Source organism: Terrapene carolina, unplaced genomic scaffold (genome assembly GCF_002925995.2).
Source record: "Terrapene carolina triunguis isolate 2854851 unplaced genomic scaffold, T_m_triunguis-2.0 Scaffold66, whole genome shotgun sequence".
NCBI classification, from domain to species: Eukaryota; Metazoa; Chordata; order Testudines; family Emydidae; genus Terrapene; species Terrapene triunguis.
In genome coordinates this window covers 84,308,395-84,335,366 of record NW_020664417.1, presented here as the reverse complement: position 1 = coordinate 84,335,366, position 26,972 = coordinate 84,308,395, and the positions used below count along the sequence as shown (strand labels likewise).

The 26,972-nt window shown below is 36.6% G+C and overlaps 1 protein-coding gene across 1 annotated transcript in view; it reads left to right on the top strand.

Annotated features, from left to right (window-relative positions):
* Positions 1-26,972, top strand: part of RGS12 (regulator of G protein signaling 12) — a 174,815-nt gene that overhangs the window by 66,250 nt on the left and 81,593 nt on the right. Inside the window, exon 4 of the mRNA XM_026648073.1 lies at positions 22,324-22,345. Within this exon, the coding sequence (XP_026503858.1) occupies positions 22,324-22,345 (22 nt within the window). The remainder of the gene's footprint in view (positions 1-22,323; positions 22,346-26,972) is intronic.

The following is a 26,972-nucleotide window of genomic DNA, read 5'->3' as shown; positions in this document are numbered from 1 at the left end:
TAGATTTTTTTTTTTTTTTTGGTTACGTAACTGCACTCAAAAACAAAACAATGTAAAACTTGAGAGCCTACAAATCCACTTAGTCCTACCTCTTGTTCAGCCAATCGCTAAGACAAACAAGTTTGTTTACATTTACTGGAGATAATGTTGTCCACTTCTTATTTACAATGTCACAGGAAAGTGAGAACAGGCATTTGCATGGCACTTTTGTAGCCGGTATTGCAAGGTATTCACGTGCCAGTTATGCAAAAGATTTGCATGCCCCTTCACGCTTTGGCCACCATTCCAGAGAACATGCTTCCATACTGATGACGCTCGTTAAAAAAAAAGTTAATTACATTTTTAACTGAACTCCTTGGGGGACAATGGTATGTCCCCTGCTCTGTTTTACCCACATTCTGCCATTTATTTCATGTTATAGCAGTCTCTGATGATGCAGCACATGTTGTTTGTTTTAAGAATACTTTCACTGCAAATTTGACAAAACGCAAAGAAGGTACCAATGTGAGATTTCTGAAGATAGCTACAGCACTTGACCCAAGGTTTAAGAATCTGAAGTGCCTTCCAAAATCTGAGGGATGAGGTATGGAGCATGTTTTCAGAAGTCTTAAAAGAGCAACACTCCGATGTGGAAACTACAGAACCTGAACCGCCAAAAAATAAAATAAAAATCAGCCTTCTGCTGGTGGCATCTGACTCCGATGATGAAAGTGAACATGTGTCAGTCCGCACTGCTTTGGATTGTTGTCGAGCAGAATCCATCATCAGTATAGATGCATGTCCTCTGGAATTGTGGTGGAAGCATGCGCATCTGGCATGTAAATATCTTACGATGCTGGCTACAACAATGCCATGCAAATACCTATTCTTACTTTCAGGTGACATTGTAAACAAGAAGCGGGCAGCATTATCTCTTGCAAATGTAAACAAACTTGTTTGTGTTAGTGATTGGGTGAACAAGAAGTAGGACAGAGTGGATCTGTAGGCTCTAAAGTTTTTTACATTGTTTTATTTTTAAATGCAGTTTTTTATTGTACATAATTCTACAGTTGTAAGTTAAACTTTCATGGCAAGAAATTGCATTAAAGTACTTGTCTGAGGCGAACTGAAAAATACTATTTTTGTTTTTTTACAGTGCAAATATTTGTAATAAAAAGTAAATATAAAGTGAGCACTGTACACTTCGTATTCTGTGTTGTTGAAGTCAAAATATTTGGAAATGTAGAAAACATCCAAAATATTTAAATAAATGGTATTCTATTATTGTTTAACAGTACGATTAATCACAAATTAATTTTTAATTGCTTGACAGCCCTATAAAAAAGTTTCCTCTACTTAGTTTCCTCTAAATATGCTTCCTCCAAACTAGTTGCCATATCTAGCTTGTTAAGACAAAAGACAAAACACTAACACAGAGTGAGCAGTATAATCTAAAGAAAAATTTGGGCACATGAAAAAGTACTAGTAAGAATTTCTTCAGCATATAATAGATTCCTTTTGGAATAGTACATTAGTCATCTATGTATACCACACCCATTTTACTGTAATCTGCTTCCCTGCATCACGTTCCCCTTTCTACTTGTATTAGACTTGTACATGCAGAGAGAAATCCTGCCCCTATGAAAGTCAGTAGCAAAACTCCCATTGACTTGGAAGCTAGGTTTTCACCCTATGACTTTATAGAGTTAATCTGAGAAATGTTTTGCGCTTTTTTTGAAAAATACTGTATAAAAATACTTTATGGTTGTGTAACTTATAATAAGTTTCTGCTTTTAATTATGGATTGGGTTACTAAATTGGACTTTAGCACAAAGAATATACAGTTTGATAGGCATGAGTATAAGCTCATAGTACTCCTCATGAAAGATGAAGCCCTCGGTACATTATGTAAATTAACCTAAGATATTGTCAATAAAAAAATTATACCATGCCTTTACACATTTAAAATGACTGATGTAAATAGTTTATTTTCTTCCCCTTGAAAAGTGACCAGTGAAAAAAGTGGCACAAGGTTCTCTGTTTATTGTTTTTTCAATGACTTCTGGAACAACTCTACCCAATTTACAAATAAAAATATTTTTCTTCTAATAGTCAGGTTTGAAAACTCAGCATGGAATTTGAGAGTTGTGCTGTGTTCTTCTTCGGCAATGCATATTTGACAGTAAAGATTTTGAAATATACTTAATTTTGTTGAAGCCAGAATAGAATCCATCTCACTCTGACATCACTTGGTTGGCCTAGCAGTTTTATAAGGAGTGAAAAATAGTCAGTGGGAGTACTCATGTGGGTTGTCAGGATCGGGATTTAGATTATTAAGCATATAGATAAAATTAGTGGCTCATCAAATAGCAACTTGCAGCTGGCAGTCTAGAGATGGATTGCTAGTTTAGAATAGTGTAGAGGGAGTGAGACATGACCAGTAGTTTACTGGAGAGAAGCATGTGCAGTGGCTGAAGGGAGCTTGGCATAGGATGAAGAGGAGACTCTAGCTAGTGAATTAAGGCAACTGTCATCTCTGACATAAAAAATTACATCTGTGACAGACTACAGCCTGAATCTCAGATGCTGTAAGGCAGACACAGTATAGATGCAGAGCAAAATTTTAAACTGACTGAGAGTGGCTAATGTGAACTCAATGGGTGGTGCTTCTGTACCACCGACATACCCTGGTCATCGGTGGGCGGGATCAAACCTGGGAGCTCTGGAGTTTAGTGCATGAGCCTCTACTACATGAGCTAAAAGCCATGATTATAAAAAGCCATCCTTATAAAACTGCTGTTAGCTCATGCAGTAGGGCTCATGCACTAAGCTCCAGAGCTCCCAAATTCAATCCCGCCCACCGACGACCGGGGTCTGTCGGTGTTACTCTTCAATTGGTGCAACACAATCAGCTGAAGAAAAATTAGTTAAGGACTAATCTTGTAGGTCAAGAGTCCATGTCTACATTATTTGCTTTGTTTTTTCTCTCCTCCCTTCCTGCCCCCATGACAAATTGTCACAAAAAATTGCTTCCCTCTTTAGTTTAGGACTGATCTCTCTATAAGGCTGTTTTGTAGGCCTCTCAGTGCATTGTCTCCAATCCACATTCTTGAACCAAGCCTAAATGTGTTCCTTCTAGTATCCCTTTTTGGGAAGTCATCGTATAATGAAACATGTAAAGGCTCACTGGAGTGACATTATAACAGATTTTGTGAGGATAAAAATGTACATAAAATGATACGTTTCATAGAAATGTAGGGCTGGAAGGGAATTCGAGAGGTCATCTACTCCAGCCCCCTGCACTGAGGAAGGATCAAGTATACCTAGACTACCCCTGACAGATATTTTTGTCTAACTTGTTTTTAAAAGCCTCCAATTATGGGAATTCCACAGCCTCCCTTGGAAGCTTATTCCAGTGTGTAACTATCCTTGCAGTTGGAAAGTTTTTTTTCTACTGTCTAACTTAAGTCTCCATTACTGCAGATGAAGCCAATTACTTCTTGTCCTACCTTCATTGGATACAGAGAACAATTGATCACCATCCTCTTGATAATGTATTTGAAGACTGTTATGATTTGGTGGTCTATAGTGGACTCCTAACATGTCACCTCCTTCCCAGAACAGCGTCCCAGGGTCGAGGAGGCCAAAGCCCTCCCATCAACACCATCTGCACGGCCATGTTTTCCTCTCCAGGATGCGTGTGTTTAGAAGCAAATCGTCCCTTTGAGGAAGTAATTCCTTGCAAAATTACATTTTAGAACTTTAAGCAGCTTATAGCCTACAAATTGTTTCAAAAATCCAACATGCTAAATAATGAATGTATTTTTCCAATTTCTAAATAAAAATGACTGAACTGATCACAAATAATTTATTAAACCAAAATTTAAAAAGACTGTCTCCTGACAAAATTTCATTTAATAACAACTGATAAATCTTGAGGAACTAGGTTTATGTCAGAAACTCTGACAGAACCGTAACTCCTGGTTTTTCCTGTAAGCCCAGTTCTGGAAAGCATCTCTATTCATGAAAACACTTAGCATGGGTTTAAAGCCTATTTAAGTCCATTGGATTTTAGTACATGCTTAAGTGATTTCCTGAGTTAGAGCTGTTATCGCTAGCCAGGATTCTCTAATATTCACTAAATAAGTTTGTTTTGATACATCAAATATTTTGTAATTTTTAATCATAGATTAAAGAGACACAGACAGAGTTGATGGGCATCAAATTTTACCTACCTTAAAAATACCATTCTGCAATTGATGCAAACATTTATTATTTATATAACCTCAAAAAGTGTGCAAGCTGCTTCATACACGTAAGACTGTTACATTAAAAAAGGCCCAGTCTTGAAAATGCATATTTCCACAAGTAGTCTCAATGGCTACTCGCAGTAGTAAGTTCAATGCCCTGTAGTGAGCATTTGCAAGATTGGGCCCAAAATAAACAACATTAAAGATATAAAAGTAGTGGAAGAAAGAAGCAAGATTTTTTTTTGTACTTTACTTTTGCTCTTCCATTTTTATATTAATCCTTGCCTGTTTGCCTTGTTAATTATTTTTATTTCATGATTTCTCATTTTTTCCTATTTAAATCTTAACTCTTGTCTGATTTTAATTTACTTATTGCTCTTTTTTTTGTTTGAACTACTGCTTGTCTTATGTTTTTTCCTTTAATTGTCACCTCTTTACTCATGATTTCCTTCTAACCTCACTCAATTTTTAATTGACCTTTATCTGTTACCCTCCAGTTCCTTTGCCTTTACTTATTGCTATTATATTGTGACTATTAACCTTTTCCACAGAGTCCTCTCTATATTTTCCCTTCTTTGCATTCAAACCAATTTATGCCCCCCCTCAAATAAATTGTTAATTGAGATTTGTTCTGCAGTGCAGTTGGGTAAAAGCAAGCCCCCATGGTGCTACTACTGTCAAGAGTCACTACCTATTGAGGAGTTGGGCATCACTGCAAACCTACATGATAACTGAAACTGCCTAAATGACCATTAATGCTCACCAACAACATTTCTCTGTCAGTTTAAAAACACCAATGGCACCCATCTAGGACATTAATTGATGAAAAATTTCATTAGTGCAGAGTTAAGGTTGTCTGGTGATATCCTGTCCCTACCAGAATGTTGAATTCAGCAAAACTCAAACTTCTGAAAACCAGGAAATATTGAGTTAAGGTACATGCCCACACACCCTTAACTCAGCCCTCTTTGAGCGATGCTCCAATATGCCCATAACACACATACTTTGCATTGTACTGAATAAGAGCTACTTACATCTGCTGTACATTTAGCTTACCTCACTAAAAGAACACATCTGCTAAATCTTCCAACCCTTTCACCTTTATGCACACGATGCCATCTAAAACTATACTTTCCCTTTCCCATCATAAAACCTACAGTCCACACTCATTTCCCAGCTAACTGCTGACAATCCCCATAGCGTGAAGACACCTGTGCCCTGCTACTAACACAACCTACTCAAAGCAGTGCTGAAATGAGGCATACTGGGTCTCTCAAGTGTCCGAGAAAGGAATGCACCCCGCCCCCAAGAATACTATTTCACCTGGAACAAGATTCTTGTAAATTTCAATACCTTCCTTACTCAGAAGGACAGAGAGCAGAAAGGCAAGATGAAGTAAATGGCATAATATGCACACATGATTGCAATCATGAAGAAACATGCAGCTGCATGCCCAGAAACAGAAAGTTGCTCTAAGCTTAGTTATACGAATTTTAAGTGTCCTTTTTTAATTTAATGTTAATTTGTATCTGAAACATAATATTTAAAATACAAGTTGATGACCTGTTTAATTCATATAATGTTCATTTAAGAGGAACTTATTAAAAACAAAATGTTTAATTTGGAAGGGAAAATATTTGACTTAATACCTAAACAAGTTTGGACATACACGTTAAAACTGAGTCTCTTAGGCCTTCATTAAATGCATTTTGCAGTAGAAGCTTCTCCAGTGGCATCTTATCTTGACAGAAACTTTATTATTATGTATAACTTGCCTAAACAATGTTTTAAAAGCTTGAGCACAGGCAGTTTGTTCTTTAGACAGGCATATATACAGAACCAGTCCTGAGTCAGGGCGGGGAATGCACTGGGGAGGAGGAGAATGAGAGAGGTGGTATTAAGGACAATAGGTTGAAGAGCTTCATTTATTTTACTGGCCTTTCAAGAAGTAAATATGTGTTCAACTTCAGAAAGAGCTTAACAGTAAAGTTAAGGAGCCTGTTTCCTAACAATGAGAGAAACATTACTCAGGCACTATTTATACATGGAGAAAGCTTTTACTGTTAGTCAAGTGTCTGTAAGTATAAAGTTTTGTTTATCTAAAATGAACAGAAAGCAGGAATATGCTTTAAAGGATAGTTTTCAAAGCTAAGGAATTTTGTTAATGCAATACAAAGTATTTCTAAGAAGTTAGACTTTTAACAAGACAAAGTTTGTAAGTACTTATGAGTTGACTTTCTGTATGAGCTCTAATGAGAATTTAATAAATATACTTTATATAGATGTATTTTCAATATAGGTTGAGTAACATTAAGTTTTACATGTGTGGGAACTGTACACTAGTTGTAAAGATGTTTCTCTAGTGGGTTTTGTTTTTATTCCTTTTTTGTCATATTGGCAGTTACTTAATTTTTCTTCACACTGTAATGCTCTTGTATCCATGATATAAGGGTGCCTTTTTAAACTTAGAAAGGTATCTGTAAATTGTCACAGTTGTTTCCAAGGTGTATAGTTTAGATGATTTTCTGTGGTTTGGATATTTAGCCAGCAATTCAGATTACTGATGGCTTATTATTAATTACCAGATAAAAACTTATTACTGTATACAGTGTTTATAGAATATATAACTTCAGAGACTTTTTGGAGCTTAATTTTGTTTTCTCTTCTCTTAATCTCTTGCTAGTCAGAACACACAAATTTTGAAGATAATGGCAATATATATTACTAGGCTTTGGCTTTTTAAAGTCTCAAACTGTAGTTTCTTTTTGCTGATTCATTTTAGGATTAAAGAAAAGTCTCTGTTTTTTAAAATGAAAAGGGAAATGTGTATTTTAGAAGTGCTAGACTTAAAAAGAGAAGTGAGTACATTAGTTACATTACTAATGAGCAGTCATTTAATGCAGGGGCTGCAATAATCTGAATCTCTGAAACTCAGTTTGGGGGTAGGAGGAAGCTCAAAGAGGCTTAATATGTGTGGGTGATCTGTCACTTAATCATATCCTCCTTATGTGTAATTGAATTTAATTTTACTATTCGGCTGTAATTCACGTATGAAATCTTTTTTCATTCTGGACATGCAATTAACATTCACTCCTGGGTTGTTGTTTTTTTAAACAATTTTATCTGTCAAGGAAATTCAGATGGCTTAAACTTTATACATTGATCAGCACTTTACAAAAAAACTGTTGTATTTACAGAGCAATGATATGTTTTTGAATTATGAAAAAGGCTAATTTCAATAGTCAATTTATAATTAAAGGGGTCAAAAGACTTGTTCTAAGCATTTAAAATATGGCTTTGAGGACAAAATATTTGTTTTCAAACTATCTCTCTGTTTAACAAATGTCTGTTTAGATCTAAACTTTGAAAACGTGCACAAAAGTCTTGGTAAAACTTGCATTTTTTGTTGACAGAAGAGGGCACTCAACAACAATTTGAATTAGGCTTCTTCATTTTGTACATTGGAAAACTTAGTGTTTAACAAGTTTTGCAGTTGCCTAGTCTTTGAATTGTTTGTGTAAAGTGTAAATTCAAAAGGAGTATATATGCTAGCATATATTCTAGGAATAAATAGGAATTTTGCCTTCTGCTGATGTAGTTAAACTAAAATGCATTGGATGGGAGTCTCTTTTTCCCTTTTCTACTAGTGGAATGTATGTTCTCTTTTTACTGCTTAGGAGCAGGCAAAAACTTGCCAAAAAGTACTAGCTAATGGAAAACTTTTGAAAATCATTTTTAAAAAGTAATTTTATTTTTATATTATTGTATATGTTTCTTCCACCTACCTTTTTTTTTTTTATTTCAATAACTAAGGACATTTGAATTAAATGGGATGTTCCCAACAAAATTCTCTTGCTCCTTTTTTCATTCGAATGGTTAGTTTCTTTGTCTTGTAGTGAAGAATGAGAAAAGAGTGATATAAGGTGAATGAGCATTAAGATCTTTTAGCCAAACAGTGTTTTCTGCCTGCTCCAAATTTACTACGAGAGCTTTCCCTTTTCCTAGTTGCTTAGCAGCTTTTTTGCTTTCTTCTTTCTTTTTGCTCACTGACGTTCATTTTTTGTTCAGCCAAAACTAATCTTGACTCCCTGTCATTTCTGCCTTTCTCTCAGGCTTCTTTTCCTGCAACCATGTAGACAAAAGAAAAAATATCTTCTTCCAGGATGGGGAGAGAAAAAGAGACTAATTCTGGGTTTTATGCCCCTCTGCCCTTTTTAGTTTCAAAGCAGATGAATGTGGACTTACAAATGCCTCCATTGATGCATCTGAATTGGTCATTTTAGAGCTCCTATGTCATGATTTTAACATTTTTTCATTAGTAGCTTCTGTAAATTAATATGCTGGAGTATTATAGAGACTAGCCCCTTCCAAATTTGGGCTATCTGATTTTGATCTGGTGGTTTATAAATACAAACAGTTTCAAAATAATCTAACATTTTGAATACAGCAGCTGTTGAGATACTCTGGAAAAAATTAGAGAAATTAATTTTTAGAAGGGCTTCTTCGCAGCCACCATCATTAACAGGCTTTCTTTGTGAGCTAATGGAACTGCTAGATGGAAGAAAATGTGCACATGGAATGCAAGTTCATTTCAGTGAAATAAAAATCAGTGACTGTCTACACTATAGAATTATTAGGTTTCCTGCACCAAGTACAAGTGCCTGGAATCCTTATAAAACACTGCCCACACACAGTGTTTCTAATGTTAGTGTTTTATTGTGAGTACACCAGCTACAAGCAAGTCTTGCAAATGCCTTCAGCTGTATGTGTTTATTTCAAATCATTCTGGTGCTTATGTGGATAGGAAGCACGTGTGTTACAGCTGCACTAGTTCAATTGGTCTTTCCAGAGCAGGATACTTTCTGGGGTACTCTGGCTCACCAGTCAGTGGACATCGTGGACAAGAATCCTCTTAATTTGTGCTTCCTCTGAAGGGCTTTCACAGGAACATTCTCCAGGAAGTCTCTGACTTGGTTATGATGCCCTATCCTCATCTCAGGTAGCAATATCATGCACCTTGTCCCCAGCATCCATGTAAGTATGGTTGCTGTGTTCTTGTACAAGCTACTCGCTATTTTGTGATTTGAAGTCATGCCTTCTGCAGTCCAGCTGTTCTAGTGTCATGGTGTCAGCTTGCCCAGTATAGACATCAGGGCTCTTCTAAAGACCTGGTGTAATGAGGTAATGAAGTCCAAACTGAACTCCTTGACCTAGTTTGTTGAACAGTGTCTCAGTGTTGGCTGAGCTTAGCATAAATCGGAATATTAAGCAGTGTTGGGTGCAAAATTAAGAGCATTATAATAAGGCTATCAAAAATCACTACAGAACAAGCGCTGGATCTCATCCAGTGCCATCATGGTCTTTAGATCTTGTTCTCTGCCACACCTCATGCTCTGTTCAAAGTCACTTCACCATCTCAGTACAGTACCTGATGGAAAAAATCCAAACTGAGCAAACAGTCATCTCACTTTTTCTGGGAAGCACTCCATTTGGATAAGTGGAGGGAAAGGTGCTGATTCTTAGGGATACAATTCCCAGAACAAACTTGGCCCTAGAATACTTCGTAGGTTCTCCAACAAATCCTCACTCCCAAGGTGGTGTTCTTGGAACCAATGGAAAGGTGTTGTGACAGATTTATAATGCACTGAATAGAAATATTTGTATGTTTAATCATGTATGTGGGCCTTGGAAAAGTTAGTAATCTTGAAAATTGTTTGGTCACAAACAATGAGAAAAGAGGGAAAACTGAAAACTCATGAAATGATAAATGGGGAATAAAAATAAATTCCAAGGTACTGCTTTTAAAAACTATTTGGCATAGGAAAAGCAGATTGCAATCATACCGAATCATAGGCGATCTAAGTGTTTCAAGTTTATAGTCCTGAAGGAAAGACCCAGACTCAGTTACTTTCATGGAAAAGTTTTTTTTTAATAAGCTACATGAACTAAACATTAAGAATAATTCTACATATGGTGAGCACTCTCACAGAAGTCAGGAAGAACAACCAGAGTAGTGAACCAGGAACATAAATTGTGAATGTAACAGATCACAGAGATAATTATGAAATTTTTACAGCAGAAAGACTTGAAGTTTAAAGGATAGAAAAATTTCCTTTTCCCAGTGTGGGCCTCTACACTCACGAGGAGAGAGAGGTAACCCCAAGATCAGTTTCCCAGACCTAGATCGGTCACCATTTTGTACCCAGCAAAGTGAATGTTTTGTCTTCTGGGACAAAGTCTGCACAAAAAATATGTGGGAGGGTTGCGGGAGGTGATGGTAGTGGTGGGATGGTAAAATAAAATAGATACTGCAGAAGAGAACCAAAATTATTTGGAGTGAATCATGTTGTGTCAAATGTAAGGGAACCTCTTTTGTTTTACTATGCACTGGGTGGTGCAGGCCACACAAGATATTGTGCTGAAATCCTTACGTGCCATGGAGCAGTAGTCTGAGATGGTTCTTTCTGAAGCGGTGTTGTAGGATGGGCATGGCATGGCCAGTTCACTTGCAACTATAGAACTGACTACAGTTGCTGCACAGGCAGCATTACAGATCCTGCGGACATCAAGGGTTTCTGCCCTCATAGAGATCCCCTTGCAAAAAACTGTTTGTTCAGGCTTTGCACAGAAAACTAGAATTTGACACTTATTGCTAAATCTAAAAAATATTGGTGATTTTATAAACTGTTGTTGATTCTTTGAGAATAGCTTTACTAGTTTAATGTGGTTCAGAAAAAGCAATATGTAATGTTTAAACAAAAAACCTTTCCTGGTGATACTTACTTTAGTTTTTAATGCTTAATTGTCACATATGGTAAAATTAATATAGTTCTGACAAGACCATTTAGTTGATTGGCACGCTGAGCCCCTAAATAATGGAGGATGTAATATGTGTAACAAAGTTTCTTTCTTCAAATTTACTTCAAAGGCACTAGACACTTGCGCTGATACAATTTAAAGGATGAAAATTGAATCCAAACCAGTCCCAATTCACAGAATGTATATTGTTCAGTTACATACCTTATATCTGTGTTTCTGGAATGCTTGCATAATAAGACTTGTTACCTCTACTTTCATCTTGTGCTTGGAGTAAACTTTGTTCTCTAATCTCACTCTAAATGAAATCAGTAAGGGACATAAATGTTAGCTAATTGCTGTATTAAACAAAGAGTGCCTAGCGGTTAGAACATGGGGGGGAGGAGTAGTAGACCCTAGGTCATCTTCTGCCTCTGATGCTAACTTGCTAAGTGATCTTGGATAAAGGCACTAAACTTCTCTGTGCCTCAGTTTCTCCTTCTGTAAAAGGAGGTTTATACTTGCAAACCTGACAGGGATATTGTAAGGCTGAATTCATGTTTGTGAAGTGCTTTAAGGTCCACAGAGGGAATGCATTAGAAATGATGCAGTAGGCAATTCTAGAGGCGCTTAAAATAATATATTTGTATTATGAATGTTGCAGAAATAAAAGCAATTAAGTTTTTGATATTTTTGGAAATGGCAGCAGACTTCATGAAATTTGCTACTGTGGACAGATTTCGTCGCTTAAATAAAAACACTGATAAAAGACAAATTACTAGGCTTTCTCTGCTCTTAGATTCACATGATGGATTTCTTCTTCTGCTCTTCCTACAGTACATGCATATATCTGCCTTTGACATCAATGAAGCATGGGTAGTGTGTACAGTAAGTAGGGAGTGCAGAATATCAGTCAAGAGCTCTCCTATGATGATCTGAGAGCAGAATTTTGCTCTGAAATTGTTTGCTCACGAGTTGAACCCTGTATGCAAAGTTTCCTTATCATGTAGATCTTTACATGTGAGTTGTCGTGCTAACCACTTAAAAGTTTAATGTAACAGGCCATTCTGAGGGGGTTTTCTTTCTACTGGTCTGTCGGTGTAAACCTCTGAAAAATAGTGATTTATTATGGAAATGTTTCTACAACTATAATAAAGGTGGTTAACAGTAATGCTTTATTAAAAGCCAAGTTATTAGAAGCTGGTTTATTGTATAAATGATTATCACACAACCACACTTCATTTTATTTTCCTGATTTGTTATAGGATACACGTTAAATGAAATCACAGCATGATTTATATGAACTGATCTTGCATTTTTGTGAGAGATAATTGAGATCTAATCTGAATCCCTGACGAACCACAGCTTCCTGCAGTGTTCTGTTGCTATGGGTAACATAAAGGGAGTAAAATAGAACTTCATATGAAATGCCTTTAAACTTTACTGGCATGTACAGGCACGGAATAGGGCTGAATCGTATATTTTAATCTTTGAGAAGCTGATGGGTCAAGGAATTTTAATTTCAATCTTAAGGAAAGATGAATTTAGGAAGAGTATTGTTAGCAAAAATAACTGCTGTTTCTTTTGAAGAGCGGGTAAGTGATATGAATTATATTTAGCCAACACAAGGCAGTGTTGCAGTGAAAATTAGAGGAGAGTATTATAATCATCTTCAGAGTTATTGCATTTTTTGGCTTAGTTTTTGTCTCTTCTACATTAAAACAATGTTAGATCAGAAACTTTTGGAATAATATGTGATTTTCTTTAAAGCAAACTATGATTGGCATATATTTTATTTTTCCGTCATAGCTACCTAATGTTAAGGAAATTGTGTATAGAGAGCCTGACCATATAACCTAACATTCAGATTTACTCTGAAATTTAACTGAAAAACTTAATTGTGGCTAATATTTACAAATTCAGCTGTTCGTAATATATACCTTTTTATTAATGTATGTGCAGTATGTATTACAGATATCTTTTCTTTATCATAAATTGTACAATATTTTATTGGTATTTTGGTGAAAGCATGTATATAGTTTTTAATCACAATCATTTTAAGAATGGATTTTGTTTTTAGCCATTTGATTTAAATGTTATTTAATTGTTTTTGTTCATGAAAAAAAGTTGTTTTAATAGGAACACCTAGCTCTTAGAGGAATTCTGAATGTGGCAATAAAAGATTTATTCTTCTTTGCCAGATTTGCTTTGCATATTTTGTTTTTATGTAGCTTAGATAAAGTATGTGACAAGAAAACAATTTTAAAGGATATTCTGTAGAAAAAATATTCAGTTAAATCTCCATTGAGTAACAATGTGCAGTAGTTTAAACTGATTCTTTTTGCCTGTGAATTGTTACTTTTACAATGTCTTTCCCATTAGCTATTATAAATGCTCCCTTTCATAAGAGAGAACAGAAAGCAATAAGCTATTTAACATGCCTTATTTAATTGGCTTGGTGGTGAGGATCTTGTTCACAAAATCTTACATCAGAAAATCAGTAACAACCATTTTTTAAAAAGAAGGTAGAAATAATATTAATTACTGGTATTTAGGTCAAAAAACATATTTGAGACGACTAATTACAATGAAAATGCAAGAGTAACATTCTAAAATATATTTAACAAATATATAAATATAAATTATTATAAATATAATAAAAGATATATTTTAAATTTTGATTGTCAAATATATTTTAGAATAGGGTTTCCCAAATTATGGGGTAAAATCCCCAGAGGGGTCATGGGAGTACATAAAAACTGTAAACTTTTGCAAACACTCAAATTTAATAAATTTAAAATGATAAAAAAATAGATACATAATGTAAGCCTTCTGATGATGTGACGGAGGATCTGGGCAGCTGGCCATAATTCATGTATCTTGGCAAAAAGAAAAGGTGCTTGGGATAGTTTATCAAGAGGTTGATCAAAACTAAATACAACCAGACAACCTCATGTGTGAAATGCATTCTCTGAGCTAGGTAGTTAAATGTTTGAAAGGTGGCTATTAATTGCAAGAGTCTTTGTATCCTCAGTGGTCCATCTCCTAGACAATGAAGCTAGTCCCCAGACGGTATTGTGTGTGTATAGGTATCTTGAGAAAAGTAGTTTGGAAAGTGGAGATAGCTGTCTTGGATCAGAGGAAACATGTTTACTTGCACACTGATCCCAATGTATGGGCTTAATAAGCAAGTCCCGAGGACATCAGTGAGGGAGAGCTCTGGACACAGCAAAGATTTGATGGTGCGGGGACAGCCAGAGAGGCTACCTATCTGGACATACATGATGAATACCTTATGTAGTTTAGCTTGGGAGATGTGTAAACCTGGGTCTGTTTTAACAAACCATTTATTTTTTTTAATTTCAATTTCTTTTACTCATCTTGTTTTTATTAAAATTGCTATTGTATTGGTAACTTCACACAGAAGTCCTCAAAAAGAATTGAACTACATAGCTTCTAGAAAGAGGTTCTGAACGGTAAATAGTTTCCGGAATTTACACCCTCCACTTAGTCTCAGTTATGGGACATGGACAGAGGAGTCTACTCTCATTGAGTTGCGTTAACACCAGGCTGAAATGGATGAACTCAAGGGGCAAAGCCAAAAGACAAATGAGAAGATGAGAGTTGGAGGCAGGTGCATGTGTCTGATATTTTCCCCATATTGTTGTAATCTGGAACCCAAATATTGATTCAGTTTAGAGGGCTAGATGTAGGAGGAAAGTAATGATGTATCCTGTTAAGGCTACTGTACTGTTGTCATCTTGGAACCCCATCACGTTTTATTGTAGCCTAGTGCATGATATAAGTGTTTACAAAACGTTCTAGATTTCTTTCTGAGATTTTTCAAAGGTGTCTAAGAGAGCTAGGCACTCAACTCCCATTGAATTTCAGGCTCCTTTGAAAATCCCAACCTCTGCTAAAAACATTATTATGGGCAAAACAATTGGATAGCTGATATGGGATTCAATAAAGAACTGAAGGAGGGTAATATAATTAGTATAATTAATGCCAATCAACATGGGTTTATGGAAAATAGATCTTGTCAATCTAACTTTATCTTTTTTTGATGTGAGTACATATTTGATTGATAAAGGTAACAGTGTTGATGTAATACACTTAGACTTCTGTAAGGCCTGGTACCGCATGACATTTTCATTAAGAAACTAGAATGATACAAAATTAACATGGTACACATTACATGGATAAAAAAACTGACTGACTGATGGTTATCAAAATGTAATTGTAATCATAATCTATTGGGTGTGTTGATAGTGAGGGCCCCTCAGGGATCAGTTTTTGGCCCTATGCTGTTGAACTTTTTTATCAATGACTTGGAAGAAGACATAAAATCATTACTGCTAAAATTTTCCAGATGACACAATGATTGTGGGAATGGTGAAAATGAGGAGGACGGGTCACTGATTCAAGGTGGTCTGGATTGTTTGTAAGATGGGTGCACACAAACAATATACATATATTTCATTATGACCAGATGTACGGTAATACAGCTAAGAGCAAAGACTTACAGGCCATTCTTACAGAATGGTGGGAAGCAGTGATGGATAATCAACTGAACATGGGAGCTGGGAGTTATTAACGTAGCTGAAGTTGCGTATCTTAGTTCGAAGTGGGGGGTTAGTGTGGACCAGCCTTAAGATAAGCTTTTCTTGAAACCAGCTGGAATCAAACTCCTGATGAACTTCAGGAATATGGTCTTCCTCACTTGCTAGGGCAGTAGTGCAAAGAGGAATTTCACAGAGTATCTCTCAGATGGAACTTAAGGCTATTGGATATGCCTTGAAGGAATTGCTCCTTTCCTTGAGGAATATGATAATTAGGAGGCCATGGCTTATGTTGCTGCCTCTTGCACTTTAAGTGCCTCCCTTTGATCATAGGTAATCAGGACTTTGTAGTAAGCTGCAAGGAAGAACCTTACAGTGTCCACCTCCTACGTGCATAGACATGCCAAGTGGATAAGCAGGAAGGATTCCTGCTGAGGAAGATGCTGCAAGATGTTTTTGTTTTTGCAGGCCTTTAATTCATTTTTTAAAAAAAATTCAGTTATTGATTACCACCACGCTCCTGGCATATGAGCATGTCTTTATTACTGAAGTTATTTGGAACCCAGGATCTCTTGAGTTCTAATCTGGATGTGAACATATTTTGAATGACGAATACAATTCAGATTTCTACTCTTGGCTATTCTCAAAATTTTTTAGCTAACTTAAATACTTTTGTAAAAAAACAAAATTGCATATCTGATATGAAATAGCAAAATAAAAGTCTACGGGTTTCTCAGAGTTCAAATAAACTGTAGTAACCGATTTTCTTTTAATAAAATATTTCAGTATGTTTAGAAATATTAAAGTTAGGTTCCAGGTGCTCTTGAGCAATAAATGAGAGTTGCCATGTGATTTTATGGTGCTTATCATTTTACCTGATGCAGGAATTGTGCAATTAATTGTGTAGGAATCAGAGAGGTGTGTAAATGTTGAATAAAATCAGTGATCTGTGCATGTATATTGGTTATGTGTTAGTTATTTCCATCAAATCATTTTTATACACATACTGTATCAAATATGTCCCATAAGTGCTCTGAGTAGTATTCTACAGAGACAACTGAGAGTAGAACGTGACCCATAAAGTATTGAAGTTTTAAAGTGAGATCACCATACTGCTTACAAAATCAGGTCTTGCAACTTCCTCTCATGGACAGATCTAGACAAGTTTTTACTGAACGTTTAAAGAGAGAAACTGCTGCCTTTGAATGCTGACTGCATACTGTTTCTGATAAAGGTAAATTGAGGGTTTTTTTTTAAGCATTCACAAACACATTTAAAACCCATTACTGTAAATTCAAATGCAATCATTAACAACTTTAACTAGTACTAAATACAACGATCAAAGACAGATTAGTTTAAATTATGGATTAGGCTATCTTAAAATGTGCTTATGTGTCTTGAAGAAGAGTTCTGTGGCATTTGAAAGCTTGTCTCTTCCACCAAGCATGTCTCTTTCAGTGGGTCACCTCTGAGCCATAGGCGCTGACTCTTTTTTTTTTTTTTTCTCCTGGGGGGCACCCCCCTCTCCTTTACCCCTTTCCCTTAGCCCCCCCCCCCCGCATACCCACCGCTTGCTCCTCTCCGCCTCCCCCAGGATGCTAAACAGTTGATCGGTGGCCAGCCCCAGGGCCAGAACCACTCCGGCTGGTTGGTGCTGTGCACCCCCCCCTTTTTTTTTCCTGTGGGTGCTTGAGCCCCAGAGCACTCACGGAGTTGGCGCCTGTGCCCTGAGCAACATAGCTATGTCCACCTATCTTTTAAGTGTAGACCAGGCCTCAGAAAATTTAAGATGAATTAACTGATGGTGTGAAGTTAATCTTCATAAATTAAATGCATATTAAACTCATGCATGGACACTCTCATTCAGAAATAAAGTGACCTTAATTTGCTGTAGCTTGAAGGAGGTTTAAACTACAGTGAGCTCAGGCTATTGCTGAATAGTGTGTCTACGCATTAATTGATGCACATTGAACTTCACACCATGAGTTAATTAATTTTAATGTACCCAAATGTCCCTGTATAGACAAGCCATAATATGTTTTTAAAGTCTACTATAGGCAGATCAGGTGTGTGAGGTAATATCTTTTATTGGACCAACTTCTGTTGGTGAGAGAGACAAGCGTTCGAGCCACACAGAGCTCCTCTTCAGGCTGGGAAAGGTACTCTGAGCATCATAGCTAAATGCAAGGTGTAACAGATTGTTTAGAATATGTAATTAGCACATATTGTAAGGAACTATTCTAGGTAGAGTATCTGTTAACACCTCTGCAGTCATAGGACAAAAAGAGGGAGATAGGCCATGTCTACACTAGCACTTATGTTGGCAAAACTTTTGTCGCTCTGGTGTGTGAATAAAACACCTCGCTGAGCGAAATAAGTTTTGCCGGCATAAGCGCTCGTGTGCATAGCACTATGTTGGTGGGAGATGCTCTCCCACCGACATAGCTACTGCCGCTCATTGAGCTGGTTTTATTATGTCGATGGGAGAGCTCTCTCCCATCGGCATAACGCGGCTGCATGAGCAATCTTCCAGTGGCACAACTGTATAGGTACAGCTGTGCCACTGTAAGCTTGTAAATGTAGACATGGCCTTAGTGCGTTACAGATTGTTGTAATAAGACATAAATCCAGTGACTCTGTTCAGTGATTTTCAGTGTCTAGCAGAGATTGAATTTAAGCTCCTAGGCTCATCTTTTGAAAGTGTTGTGCAGGTTTCCTTTGAGGATGAGGATTGATAGGTCAGATATAGACTGATGGCTTTGTGAAAAGTGTACACCCACAGGTGATAGTGTTTTTTGTCTTTTATCATTTTCATGTGAGAGTTCATTTGAGAGCATAGTGATAGTCTGGTTTCACCCACATAGTTGTTATTGGGGCATTTAGTGTACTGGATGAGGTATACCACATGTTGTAATAGGCATGTCCAGGATCCATGAATTTTGACAGGTGTGTTGTGGAGTGTGTTGATCATTGTAGCAATGGAGATATGTCTGCAGATTTTGCATCTGTTATTCTATCAAAGTCTGCTGCTGCTTTGAGTTGGTGTGTCCTGGTCTGTGGGAAGCTTGCTTCTAACGATGAGCTTGGAGAGGTTGGGGGGTTGTTCGGGAAATATTTTTTTCAGGATGGGGTCGCCATTGAGTTTGGGTTGTAGTTGTTTGATGATACTCTATATGGGTTCCAGTGTGGGGTGGTAGGTGACAACTAGGGGTGTGTGGTCAGACAGAGTTTTATTTCTGTATTGAAGCAGGTTCTTTCAGGTTGTCTGGGTGGCCTGTTCCATGATTCGATCTACTTCTTTGATGGAGTGTCCTTGTTTGTTGATGGTAGTTTTAAGTGTGTTAAGGTGTATATCCCGGATTTCCTCTACAGAGCATATTCTGTGGTAGCTGAGTGCCTGCTTGTGGATAATAGATTTCTTGGTGTGTTTGGAGTGGTTACTGAATCTCTGAAGGTAAATGTGGTGATATGTGGGTTTCTTGTATATGGTTCTCTGGATTCCATTGTTCTAGATGATTGTCCAGGAAGTTGATGCTAGTGTGGAAGTGTTCCAGAGAGAGTTTAATGGATGAGTGGTGGTTGTTGAAGTTGTGGTAGAAATCTATGAGGGAGTTTAATCTCCAGAGGATGAAAATGTTGTCGATGTAACTCAGGTATATCATTGGTTTAGTGGTGCGTTTGATATGGCTTATTACAACAAACCCACTAACTCCCTCTTTTTGTCATATGACTGGAGAGGTGTTAACGGGCCAGTCTACCTTGAAGAGTCCCTTAAAATATGTGCTAACTACTTATGCTAAACAATCTGTTGCACCTTGCATTTAGTTGTCTCTCTAAACAGACGTTGGCCCAGTAAAAAACATTACCTCACTGACCTTGTCTCTGTGGCACTGACACAGCTACAACTACACTGCATAGTGTAGACAAGGCACTCTGTGTATAACATATGCTAAATCAGTTGAGTTAAAGCCTTCTATCACCTATCACAAGCACTAAAGTCAGTTAACTGGGGGAGTTCTTTTAATGTTTATTTGGAAATCATACTATTCTTCCTTGAGGGCTACAAAATTAAGTAGACCTAACTTACATCGGCATATAGCTGCTGCAGTAATTACATTGCTTGTGCATGTCTACACTTTGCTCCTTGTGTCAGTGGTGCGCATCCTCACCAGAGCGTTTGCACTGATTGAACTGTCAGTGTGGGGCATTGTGGGATAGCTTCTCAATGCCAGCAACAGTCAATGTAAGCAACGCAGTGTCTACACTGACACTGCTTTGACCTAACTATATCGACATTGACTCTACACCTCTTGTGGAGGTGGAGTTATTAAATAGGTGTAGTGGGGCAGTTACATCGGCAGGAGAGAAATTTTAATGTAGACACTTAGAGAGTTAGGTCGATGTAAGTTGCATTGCATCAACCTAACTTTGTAGTGTAGACCAGGGCTAAGAAATGTTACTTTACAGTTGTTAACTGCCTAATTACTGAAAGGGAAGTAAATGACACACTCTTGAAGGTGCTTGTGACAATTCTGTTAATTTCTATCAATGCCTTTCAAATATAGCAAAAATGTTTGAATTAAGATGCAAACAGATATGCTAAGGTAACAGACTAGACCTAAAAATGTATTCTGAGAAGTAATCTGATTACTTTTTGCCTGAAAAGTACACCTATATCCATTTGTTATTTTTATTACCTTTTTGGCAGTCTTTGTTGTTTATGTTCTGAGTAATGGTGTTGAAGTCATAGTATTCAGTATAACCAAAGTTTCACCATGCAATATGTATGAGTAAAACAAAAGGAATCTAAAAACAGTCACTGATCTGTTACTTCCATAAGAGTTTAATAAGTACTATGTAGTGGATTATAATTAGTACACAGTATTCAATCATGTAGATTCCATTTTAAAAGTAACTTTACAATTATTAATTATTATAAAATGCCAGATTTGAATTTGGAATAGTTGCTAGACTGTCATGCAAAATACTTTTCTTATAAGTTAGCATAAAACATTTTATGCACCTTCATGAACACATCATCCCAAATGCTTGAGTCCCTGGGTAGTGCTGTTGAATGAGTTTGAGGGAGATTCACAGATGCTACTTGGATTATATTATTACGCTTTACAAATTCAAAGGGAGAGATTTATTTTTATATAACTTCACAAGAAATGTTTTTTCAGTGATGCATGAAAAGAAAAGCAATGATTAAAAAATCTGTTTTGATTAAGATTAGCATAATAAAATGACAGGCTTTGAAAATTCCAAATTACACTAACTGATTTTTTTTTTTTAAATGGGACCAAATCCGCAGCTGGTGAAGCTAATGGAGCTATACTAATTTATACCACTCAATATTACTGATCTAATACTTAAATATTATACAAAGGACTTCATTTAAAAATGCAATTAAAGTTTTAAAGGTGACTGAAAGTTTTTGTGGATTTTTGTTTTTTATTTTTGCTTTTTAATTTGACCTCTGCCCTATTTTTTGTTTCTTTATGATGTACACATCCTGAAAGGAGAGATGCAGGTATTTTTTCCCCCACTGATTGTCCCTTATTTGGGAAATATCATAAATGAATAGTCTGAACTTTTATGGTTTTGTTAGAAGACCACTAGGGAGTAAAAATGTGATCATTTAATAAGTTAATTAAAGGGACAAGGGTTTTTGAATAATCAAAGAGGACTTCCCCTATTTAAAATGTTAGTCATTTGAATGGATGCTAACAAAAAAGAATGAACAGAAAAAGTTCGGTCTGTCTAAAAATTGCTTCCACCTCTTAGCTTCTGCTCAGCTCAGGGTGGAGAGCAAATATTTGTATACTGTAACAGATGTTCGGGGAATGTCCACACATTAGCTTTTACAAAAGTTTTAACTACCTTAAATTAATTGGCAATCCAAGGTAAGAAGTGTTGTGTAGACAAACCCACATTGTCATCATCTGACTGGTTCTCCACTCATCCTAGGGCCCTAGGCTATGTCAACGCTGCAAAATTTGATGTGAAATCCTTTTGGAGACAAGTGCACAGGTAATGGCTCTCTCAACATAGCTAGTTGAGGTCAATACTTTAACTTCCACATAGTGTGTTGGGAGGTATAAGTTGCACCTTGACTAGCTACATTGAGGTAAAAACTACCTGTACCTTGTCTCCACTAGGATTTTACATCAAGATAGCTAACACAATGTAAAAACATTTCCCCCCCCCCCCAGCAAAGACATATAAAGTCCAGCGTGAATTTATATTGTAAAACACAAGCGTGGGAAAAAAGAGAACCTTTCAGGTCTTCTTTATACATCATGGAGGGACAAAAAAGGATATGACATATATATATATTTTTTTTAACTTTTGAAGGTTACCTTTAAGAACATAAGGATCTGATCTTGCAAACATGTACATACAAGTAACTTTGTAAGCAGTCCTGTTGAACTCAGTGTGAGCACACACATTGGGAAGCAAGTTGCCCAATAAATATTTGTGGGATCAGGCTACAATACATTAGTTCAATAGCTTGGGAGAAGTTTGGTAGGAGGAGGCAGCAGCTGTTGGAAAATAACTGCTGACTCATTTATACTGTCTCTCCCCTATGTCACTTGGGGCTGATTGATTTTCTGGGTCAAAATGCAAAGACTTATCAGCACTTTCAGTATTGTATGTTACTCAGAAAAGTTTCTCTCTGTATTGTCATGAAATGTATGTAACTCATCTCTTTCTCTCTCTCTCTTTTATTGTAGTCTGCAACTGTGTCTGATGGAGGTAAGCTCAAATTTGTTGTCACTTTTATTAGTATTCAGAAAATCAAAGTTCCCACATTAAATAGTGTGGTAAAGTGTGATAAATAAAATGTCATATGACAAGAAGTGTTTGCTTGATAAACATGATGGGCCCATCCTGCAGTCCTTAATGATGCACTGACTTCAGTAGGAATTGTGCCTATGAAAATCCTGAAGGATCAAGCCTAATGTTTACATGTTATATTCCTTTGTTTACTTACATAATTTTTTTGGCATATGCATTTAAATAAATGCATGTTATTACAACTAGAATTCTTCATTTGTGATTTTTTTAAAAAGTTGATCTAGTAGGATATTATTAAATTGGGAACTGATGAAATCTCGCTCTCATTTTTTAAATATCCTTTATGTACTGTATATTCTTTTACCATTGCACTTTTCATCAACAGCATTTCATTTTACATGTTAAAACAAGTTTTTTACTGTTTTGTCTTGCAGAGACTGCTCCTAGCTCATAGGTTAGGTGTGATCTCAGAGCTCTTGTTGAGGCTAAAAGGAGTTTCTTTTTATAACGAAGTAATGCCTTCATTTTAGATAAATAAGATGGCATCCTTAAAAACTGAATAAATGTAACCCAACCTGAAGTTCTTGCTGTTCTGGGATAACTATTGGGTCTGAAGAAGTGGTTTTTTTACCCACGAAAGTTTATGCCCAAATAATTTGTTAGTCTTTAAGGTGCTACCAGATTCCTCGTTGTTTTTGTGGATACAGACTAACATGGCTACCCCTCTGATATTGGGTAGAGTCACAATCTATGCTACATTTTGTGATGAGCCATCAGGAATTGAGAAGAGGCTATCTAACTCTTTCATTTGAGAACTCTGAACCAAAATCCACTATTAAGATTAGCATTGCTACTTGGACCTCCTACTATGCTGGGCTTCAAACAGAGATAAAGAATTGTGTTTAAGTTGAATGGCAGTTCCAGCTAATTAAGGTTCTAATATGGTTTGGCTGGCAAAAGTTTGGTAGAACCTTATTTAAAAACAAAATATTTTTAGCTAAGTTGTAACTAGTGACTGAAGAAATTCAACAATTGCTGTACATTTTTAAAAAAAACAAAAACAAAAATGTGTTCTATGTAGGCGAGAACATACTCTTTTAGCATAGCCCTTGCACCATTTGGATCCATCCATAATAACCAACCAAGTTGTGTTAGAAACCAGTTTAGCTGGAACAGTTTAAATATGATTCCTTAACAGTATACAAGGCCTTTAGTATAGCTTAGTTTACACTACAGGTGGTTTGCTTCTAGAGTTGCCTCACTTGGTCCTGCAAAGGATCAGTCTTGCGTGTATTTTACCCATTTTGGCTTTCTTCAAGTACTGTATAATATATACTGTTTTATTAGGCAAAAGGACGCAAACATCTGTTTAAGAAACAAGCGAACTAAAACGAAAGAAAGATTCTGAAGCTGGAGGAGGGTAGGGTTAGTTGCCTGTTTTTTTATCTAAGTGGAAGAGTAGCAAAATATATTCACAGCAGCTCTCATTATTCATTCCTCCCCTATCTTTCTTTGTCATTTCTTATAAAAAATGAGGCCTGTTTGGGCTTCAGCCAGAAATAAAACCTTAGACTGAGTTGACTGTGTCATTTTGCTTGCAGCTAACTTATCCCATCAGGTATTTTCTCTTCTTCAGCTGTCACCACTGTCACAGCATTTGGATGGAAGGTAGAACATAGTCTGTTTGAAGCCCACCCACCAATTTGCCATGGGATAACAGGGGAAAAGGCAGTGTGCACCTATTCCATCTCTTGTTTCTTAAACAGAGGTTATATCTTCACTGTAAAAAGGTGTGTTTTTACAGTGAGTAGTCTGTCTTGATGGAATATTCTAGCAGAGACAAGACAGGGTTGTTGTTTTTTTTTTTTTACCTCAATGTAGCTAGTCAAGATAAAAGCCCTAGGTGAAAGGTGTAGGGTTGACCCTGGCTGACTATATCGAGATAAAAACTATAATGCCTTGTCTCCACTAAAATTTTACATCCAGTTAGCTCTCTTGAGTTTCCCATCTCAGTGTAAAAACACATCTTTTTATCTGCAATCAAGACATAGCCTAACATGCAGACAGTGTTTCTAGGTTTACTAATCTGAATATTGTACAGACAACTAATTCCACAAGAAATGATTTTTGTGTCCTGAAAGTTTATGTATTATAAATTTGTTGGTCTGAAAAAGATTATCTGCTTGTCTACAATGAAAAGTATTTCTCCTTCATGGCAAGTCTAATCTCCATTGGCTGAGGAAATGGGAACCCTGAAGTAGCACTCCCTTGATAGTAACATCAAGCACAGTGTACTTCCATTTGTCAGTTTTATTAGAGATCTCTGGCTTGTCATGTTCCGCTCCTCCAGTATTGTTACTGAAGTTATTTTCAAGTCTAGGGATAATTGTATTTTCACAATTAATACTGTAGAATTTGGTGGAGTCGTGAAGTCTGAGGGCTGTGTAGGTTGCAGAGGTAAAAGAACAGATTGTAACTTGCACTCAGTATTCTGTTCTATATCCTAGTATTTTATCTGTCTTGTCAGTTAGTGCTGAAGATTTAACACCATACACTCTCTCAATTTTTAAGGTACCAGTGGGTCCTAAGTTCTGTACAAAGCTATAAAATGTAGACTATGTGAAGAATAATATTTAATAAATGCTTAACTATATAGAAGATAAACTGGAAAAATAAGATCCAAGAGAAGGGAGTGAAACCAGAAAAACTGAATAGAAATAAAATCTTAACTAATTTCAGCTATAGCTTCACTAGGTATAATGTTCTGATTAATGTCTATACGACAATTTCAGACTTTTACTTTCTTTGAAAATGTCACCGCAATGATTTTTTTCTATTTTTTTTTATTTCAGCACTTCATTAGAAGACCCGCAGAATTACGTATTTTCAGGCTTGTCTAGGTTAGAGGAATTTGGTCCAGTGTAACAGCATTAATATAGTTACACAATGCAAATTTCCCTTACCTATACAAACAATTTATGTTAGTATGTCCACTTGTAAAAATAACTATGTGTATTTAAATCTATCCTTGCAGAACAGGGGGCACAGCAACTTTTTTTCTCTCAAATCACTAGTGCCTCATGTTATGTAAAAGCTTTACATTAGAGTCTGGCTTTGGATGCTGATTGCTCAAAGCCATATTCAGTCAGATTGTGTACTAACTCCAAATGTGCACGTTTGGGTTGTCACCACCAAAATAAAAAGGTATATATTCCCACTGGCCAACATTTTCAGATTTGGACACCTTCAGTTATGTACCCGAATCCAGATTGAGACAAATTAAATAAATGGCTTGATTTTCAGAAGTGCTATGCAGCCACTGCACTCATTTAAGTCAGTAGGATTTGATAGGGTTTGAGCACCTCCTAAAATCAAGCCACTTATTTAGGTGCCTAACTTAAGACACCCAAGTTTGAAAATGTTGTCATTTTCTTCAGTGGGTGGGAGGAAAAAGATCATTATGGGGAAATTATAGTAAGTACATTTCCCTTGAAGTTTTAATAGATATTTGAAAATAAGTCTTACAGGCTGTCACTGAAGGAAGGCTAAACCTATAACCTCTCTTCCTCCTGTATTTCCTCTCCTTCATCCCTCTGCCCTCAACTGACCAGCTGCCCTTTGTACAAGGTGAAGAGTTCTTCTAAATCTAACCTACTTGAAGCTGAATTTTGAGCTCTTAACAAACTCACAGTTCACACACCAAATTCTGTCCTCAGGGCAATAAAAATACCAACTTTGTGAGGGTTCAAAAAACTGGCTCAGTTTTTCTTGTGTGTATGTCATTGGGGAAATATTAAGGGCAGTAGCCTATCAGAACAGAGGGATTTGCATAACCGGTGTGGAGTTATTCAGGAATAATTGTACATATACTACTCTCTTCAGATGGACTAATGGTGATCAGCTAAAGAACAGGGATTTGCTTACTGAATAATAACTGAGAAATAAACAATAACATCTGATTTACATAATGACTCACAATTAGTGTGACCAGATGTCCCGATTTTATAGGGACAATCCTGATTTTTGGGGCTTTTTCTTATATAGGCACCTATTACCACCCACCTCTTGTCACTATTTTTCACACTTGCTATCTAGTCACCCTACTCACAGCCAGTCAAAATGCAGAAAATCATAAAATTGAGAAACGAGGTTATTGGTGCGGATCAGTAACTATACTGTGCCTTTGCCCTGGGATCTGCAGAAACCATTTTATTTCACTATCATTTCTTGTAATTCTTGTTCTCTGAGGCTGTCTCTACAATAGCCTTTTCTCCCCACACTTCCAACTATTGGTACCATTGGTACAGTGGGCGCACTAGCATCAATAGAGTGCAGGTTTGCTGGTGTTTCAAACATTGTGCCATTTAGGCCAACTCAGAGAGACAGTAGTTAAAATGCCAGATGTCTTCACTCCACTCTTACCATTGCTATCACTGATGGAATTTCACAAGGGGGAAATTTTAAGCATAATATAGTGTTGACAAGATCAGTGGGTATACATTTACAGTATATCAGCACTCATCCACCTGGCCTTCCTTCTCAGAGATGTGGGCATTTATTGGTCACTGAAATACCCAGACAGTAG